Genomic DNA, 6,000 nt, shown 5'->3' on the forward strand with positions numbered 1-6,000 from the left:
ACAAAATGGGTACAGAATATTTTGTCCTTTTTAGCTATGGCCTTGAAATCGCCCCCAACCTCACTGACCCTACCCCCATTGTACACATGATCACATTTCCCATGCTTTTTTTTTAATGCATTCAGACCACTGTTCCCATTCCATATGGGGAATGACCCTTCCCCTGTGCCATCTAGCCCCTGCTGCTGAATACCCCACTAGTCATGTACCACCCAGAATGTTTCGATGCAGTCTAGCCCCTGGTGCTGAATGCTCCTGCCCCCCTCCTGTCCCAGGTACTGAATGATGCCTGCTCATGTGCTTTTTAACCCTGTGTGCTTAGTACCTCCTGATTCTATCCCATCTTGTCCCCTCTTCACCGCAGATGCTGAATGGCCCATGGCCCTGCCTGATTTACTCCTCTATGCTGAATGACACAAGGCACCCTCTGAATGCGTGGTGCACTGGTAGGAGCGGGCCTGCTAGCATCAAGGATACCACCTAGCTAGTTTTATATGGTGGGGCCTAGTGCTACATGATCTCTTTTTACCGCCTTCCCACAGCCACATCCTGTCAAACTCAGCAGAACCAGGCCTGGCTATAAACCCTTGAGTTTGACGAGAGCGGAATGCCCAGGTCTTCACGGTTTGGTCTTCCAGAGGTACAGGCGACCCCTTCTGGTAGCCATGATGCCACAGACACTAGCAAACGCCTAAGCGGATAGGACCTACCAGAAAAAGCCCCTGATTGGAGGAAAAAATAACTTGCCAAAAGAACTCTAGAAGCTGGTACTACAGGCGAAGCCAGCTGGAATACAGCCAGATGCAAAAACAGTGGCAGGATAGAACTAGCAGAATAACAGCTCAGGAATCAGTACCAGGAAAACAGCAAGAAGTGTAGAAGCGTTAACAGGACTGACAAAGCGTTGCGACGTAAGGACAAGGCAGTTGTGATCCCTTTTTATACACAAAACCCAGGAAATTACATCAGAGGAAAAGGAAAGCATGATTGATTGGGAAAAGACCATAGGGAAACTAAGAATGGCCGCCATATTGGATAGGGTGAGTATACTGCCTTTCTAGGAAATTTTGGGAGGGAGAAACACCAAGACACCAAGAACATGGAGATATGCAAGGCACCTCCTTGCAGCAGTCCCCAGGATCAGTATGGAGGTTCTACGGACAACATCAGCAGGCTGGCCACAGTGAGATAAGCAGACAGGACGAGCTATAGTATTTGTTTTTGTCACATTTAAGAGCAGGGTGGTATCATAGTTGGAAGTGACACTTTCAGAAACCTTGACATCTACCAAAAAATAAGGCATGTAATTGGCTGTTTCAATTTGACCCTAAAAAGAAGCATTTTGAGCGTTAAAAGTTTACGCTAGGTTGAAAATGGACGCTCTGTTGCTGTGTCTCTCCTTCCCATTTACCTGGTTGCTCCATTCTTGTGGCTCTTGGGGTGGTGAGAGAAGCAGTCTGTGCCAGGGGAGCATATTTTTGACCGGTTGTGCAAGCCCATCTCACCTACCGGTTGCCAGGAGTGCTTTGGGTAGGGGTGATGCCTCGGACAAGGATGTCTAGAGTGGGTCTTGCTCCAAATTTTGGGGGGACTTGAGGAATCAATATTTCTAGTTGGCCTTTCACAGTAGGGGGTGAGGCTGAAATGGGGGTGAAAGATGCAAGGAGGATGCATGGTCAGGAACTTCTTGTCTAGCATACTCTGTGGGGACATCTACACATAACAGTTCTTGACTGAGTCCTATTTGCATTGTTATCTGAGCTGATGTTTTCTCTGTGCGCTGTCCTGATAGTAAATAAGGTCCGAGATGTGTTTTCTACCCAATGAGCTTCGGTCTCAGGCTTGTTCCATTGGTGCGTCCTTGTTCTGCTCTGACGCGGTGCTCGACGGGTCCCCTTCGTATGCCCCCAGGTGCTCCTGTGCCCTCCCAATCTAGGTGCTAAATGCCCCCTGCTACACCCCCACTCGTTGCCCCCCCCCCCCCCGCATCTAAATGCAGCGTGTTGCTGAATGCCCCCTGCTACGGCCCTTCCCTCCCACCCCCCATTCCACAGAGGTGAAGAATGCACCCGAGGGCCCCCGCCTTCAGCCCCTGGTGGTGAGCCCGGCCACATCTCCCACGCAGATGGTGAATACCCCGTCCACGCCCCCTTCCTCCAAGCTGAGGAATGCATCTACTGATTGTCTTTCGCGTGTTAAATGGCACCGCTACTGATTGTCCCTCCCAAGACACTCTTGTCACCCCTCTCCGTGTGTTTAACGCCCGCAACCCCTTCTCCTCCCCCCTTTCTGCCGGACCTAAATACCCACGCTTCTAGTCCTCGGGGTGCTGAATGTAATCTCGTCCCTAAGTGGCACATGCCCCTAAACTTCACACCCTCTCCCGCAGAGGCGCTGTCTGCCCGCTGTCATGGCCTCCTTCCGCCCGCCCCCGGTTCTGAATGCCCCTTGCCCCCGTCACCCTCACCAGGTGCCTGATGTCCGCGATCCCTGGGCCCTACCCCCACTCCCCCTTTCTTAAGGAGCTAAATATCGCCCTTTTCCAATACCCTTCCGCCCTATGTGCCCAGCGCAGTGTGCCCCTGCGCTTCACTCACAGCTGAATAGTTCCTACTCCTGCGTCAAGCACCCCGCCCCCGCTCCCACCCAGCAGAGGCAGTGAATAGTTATTTTGACTGAGTTAAGTGCCCGCGTACATGCCCCTCCCATACAAATGCTGAATGCCAAGCCCCCCCCCCCCCCTCCTCCCGCCACTCTGGTTACATGCCCCTACTTCCACCCCAGGTGCTCAATGCCCTTGTTTCAATCAATTTCAAGTGTTGAACTCCCTCTGCCCGCCCCACACCCCACATCCCGAATGCTACTTGTCACCACTACAGGTGCTGAATGCTCCCTGTCCCCACTACAGGTGCTGAATCGCCACTGTCCCCACTACAGGTGCTGAATGGCCCCTGTCCCCACTACAGGTGCTGAATGGCCCCTGTCCCCACTACAGGTGCTGAATGCTCCCTGTCCCCACTACAGGTGCTGAATCGCCTCTGTCCCCACTACAGGTGCTGAATGGCCCCTGTCCCCACTACAGGTGCTGAATGGCCCCTGTCCCCACTACAGGTGCTGAATCGCCCCTGTCCCCACTCCAGGTGCTGAATGGCCCCTGTCCCCACACAGGTGCTGAATTGTCTTTATTGTTACCCCATGTTCCTGAATGCCCCCTCCACCCCATCTCCAGTGCTGAATGGCCCGTTCTCACCACAGGTGCCTAACGCCCCCGTACTTTCCCCGTGCGCCCTGTATGATGCATCTCCCCCGGTGCTGAACACACCCCCAGTTCCTACTCCAGAATCTGAATGGCCCCTGCTCCCATTCCTTCTATTAATACCCTCCGTCCCCTCTTGTAGGGGGGCCAGGCTGTGAGTGAGGGAAAGAGTGAAGCCCTCCAGGGATCCACGCGTCCAGGTCTCGGGGTGCTGGAGGGGGCTGGGTGAAAGGCTTTACAGGCTATATGTACCCTAAAAGTCACGGCTGCTCTTTCTGCTTTTCAAGGGGCGTCCTCTGCCACCGTCAATTCATGCTACACTAGCGCCTGCCTTCACGCGATGTCGACGCTATACATGGGCACGCTACAAAAACATATCTCACTTCTAATTGGATGCGCTTCCAAACGCTGATGTTTGAAGGGCGTTATATGCGGGGAGCGCCGCGATGTCGTGAAAAGAAAGGACAGTTCAAAATAAGCATCCTCCGTGCCCCCGAGAACCACTCGGCACCGACACTCACCCGATACGTTCCTGGAGTACAGGACGGAAGTGTTCCCCTGGAAAGGATCTTGGGAGACGTTCTCGGGGAACCCCATGATTTCGTGGTTCAGGAGACGTGGGTGGGCGCCTGGGGTGTGGGGTAGAGTTGATAGGGTAGCCTGGCTCTTTGCAACCCCTATCGCCAATTCTACTTTCCAGATTCACACTTTAAGAGGTGGCACCTTGGATACGGCTGGGGGAGCGCAGACCAAAAGGGGGCTTGTTGGCCATGCCGGTTGCCCCTACCCCGGATGATCTCCGCCGCCATTCACAAGTTAAAGACCCCACGAGGGCGAACATACATGAAGCTCGCCTCCTACGTGCCCAAACGTTCCCTTTGTCTCCTCGAGGTAAAGTTCGGCTCACTCTTTACATGAAGCTGGGGTTGATTCGTTCTGTGATTTGGAGTAGTGTCTGGTTAGCGCCGCATCGCCACCGCTGCCCAGCGTTTCTTATCATCATTCTATCGCACTTTATCGTATTCGTTTTGTTCGCCTTTTACCCAAATGTCAGTGCCTCTTGTCTTTTGGCTCATGTCAATGTTTGTTGGATTCGTTGTTCGCTTCAGCTTGTTATTCCAACGTTTGACCAACGTTCCATTCAGGTAATTGTTCTCTCCGTGGTCACTTTACTTCAACTCATTCATGTTCAAAGTTCACCTTAGCTCATTTATTGTGCGCACAAAGTTTACTTCGACTCATAATCTCTCAAAGTTCTCTTGAATTTCCCTGTTGGCTCGCCGTTTGCTTCAAGTTAGGCAGGACACGCCTCAGCCCATCCATCATTCGCCCAAAGTTCGCATCTGCACTTCAGTTGCTCGGCTCGCTTGTTCTCTTTGTTCGTACAAGCTTGGCTTTAGCGCCTCATACGCAAAGTTCGGTTTGCTCAGCGCTCGCTGTGAATCGGGTACTTCGCCCACCGCCCGCGCTTGCACTGCATTTTCTGCCGCTGCACGGTCGAGATCACGAGCCCGTTAACTTTACCAGCCCCCGGGTGGCAGAAGGCGATAGAGTGTCCGCATACGGGGTTTGGGACCCCCGAGTCCGCAGCCTTTGTGAGCTTAGCCCCGCGGTTGGCTCTCCTACAGTCGTCCCTCCAGGCACTGGTTTGCTCTGGACAAGAAGCAATGCGCGGATCTTGCCTTAAATCGGTGGCAGGGTCTGCCAGGACCTCAAAGGGCTAGTCTCTGAGAGATGCAGAAGTTGCGCATTTTATCTCTGGTGGTACCCAGCCCGCGGTGTAAACTTGGACCAGCAGCCTGTGGTCTGCATCCTCCCAGAGGCGACGCTTGATTGGCTCCTGCAGAGCCCTCGCCGCCGTCCCAACAGTGCGCGCTAGGACAGCAGCTGAGAAATTCTGACAGCCGGCCCCCTCCTCCTGCTGACATCACGCTTGGTTGCCATGGAGACCAGGGAGTGATGACATCAATTTGGTTAGCCATGGTCCCTCAAGTTAATGGGCTGGCGGGTGCTGAGTGTAAAGACGAAGGGAAGACGCAAAAACTGCAACGAAATGCCTTATTTTGGTTGCAGAAGAGCCAGACGCCTCCATCTAAACACAAAGGGGGAAAAGTCAACACTGGGAGGGAAGGATGATGCGGGAAAGCAGTGGCGTGCGCCTTTGGACAGTGTATCATCGGCGCCACTGCTTGCGCACTACTCAAGTCACAAGAGACGCGTAAACCCCCTACGCAGTTCTGCTGTGAAAATTAATAGGCATTATTTTCAGTAAGAGTTCAGACATGGAGCAGTTTCCAGCCGCCTGTGACCCAGCAACGGAGGCTGCTAGTTTTGTTTGTTTTTTGCCGTAAAGTGCCTTGTGACTTGGGGTCATGCACGCAAACATAACACCATAAAATATGAACAATATTTCATAGTTACCCGTGAAATATGGGGTTCATCATATGTACAGCTTTCAAAACAATCTGCCGAGCGGTACCATTGTCAGGGTGACTGATTATGCGGCATGGATGACCATACTAGGCTATGTATGTTAACTATGTGGCAAAACATAAATTATGCGGCACATTCTCTAGCAATGTTATTATCATCCATTTTAGACAGAAACATTTTTTGTGGGAAATCTGCTAAGTATGTGAAAACGTGTGTCGCAGATGCCGTGAATCTAGATTTATCTGGTAAATGCTGCTGGCGCAGAATCACATAGACCCACTGGCCCTCACCAGTATCTACAGCTTTGTCAA

The 6,000-nt window shown here is 52.5% G+C and overlaps 1 protein-coding gene across 1 annotated transcript in view; it reads right to left on the reverse strand.

Annotated features, from left to right (window-relative positions):
• The window catches only part of LOC146810086 (melanin-concentrating hormone receptor 1-like), a 67,317-nt gene extending 62,375 nt beyond the window's left edge, over nt 1–4,942 (reverse strand). The window contains exon 1 of the mRNA XM_085614406.1: nt 3,778–4,942. Coding sequence (XP_085470532.1) covers nt 3,778–3,853 — 76 coding nt within the window. The 5' untranslated portion in view covers nt 3,854–4,942. The remainder of the gene's footprint in view (nt 1–3,777) is intronic.
• Between the last annotated feature and the right edge of the window lie 1,058 nt (nt 4,943–6,000).

Source organism: Triturus cristatus, chromosome 7 (assembly GCF_964204655.1).
Source record: "Triturus cristatus chromosome 7, aTriCri1.1, whole genome shotgun sequence".
In the NCBI taxonomy this organism is placed as follows: domain Eukaryota; kingdom Metazoa; phylum Chordata; class Amphibia; order Caudata; family Salamandridae; genus Triturus; species Triturus cristatus.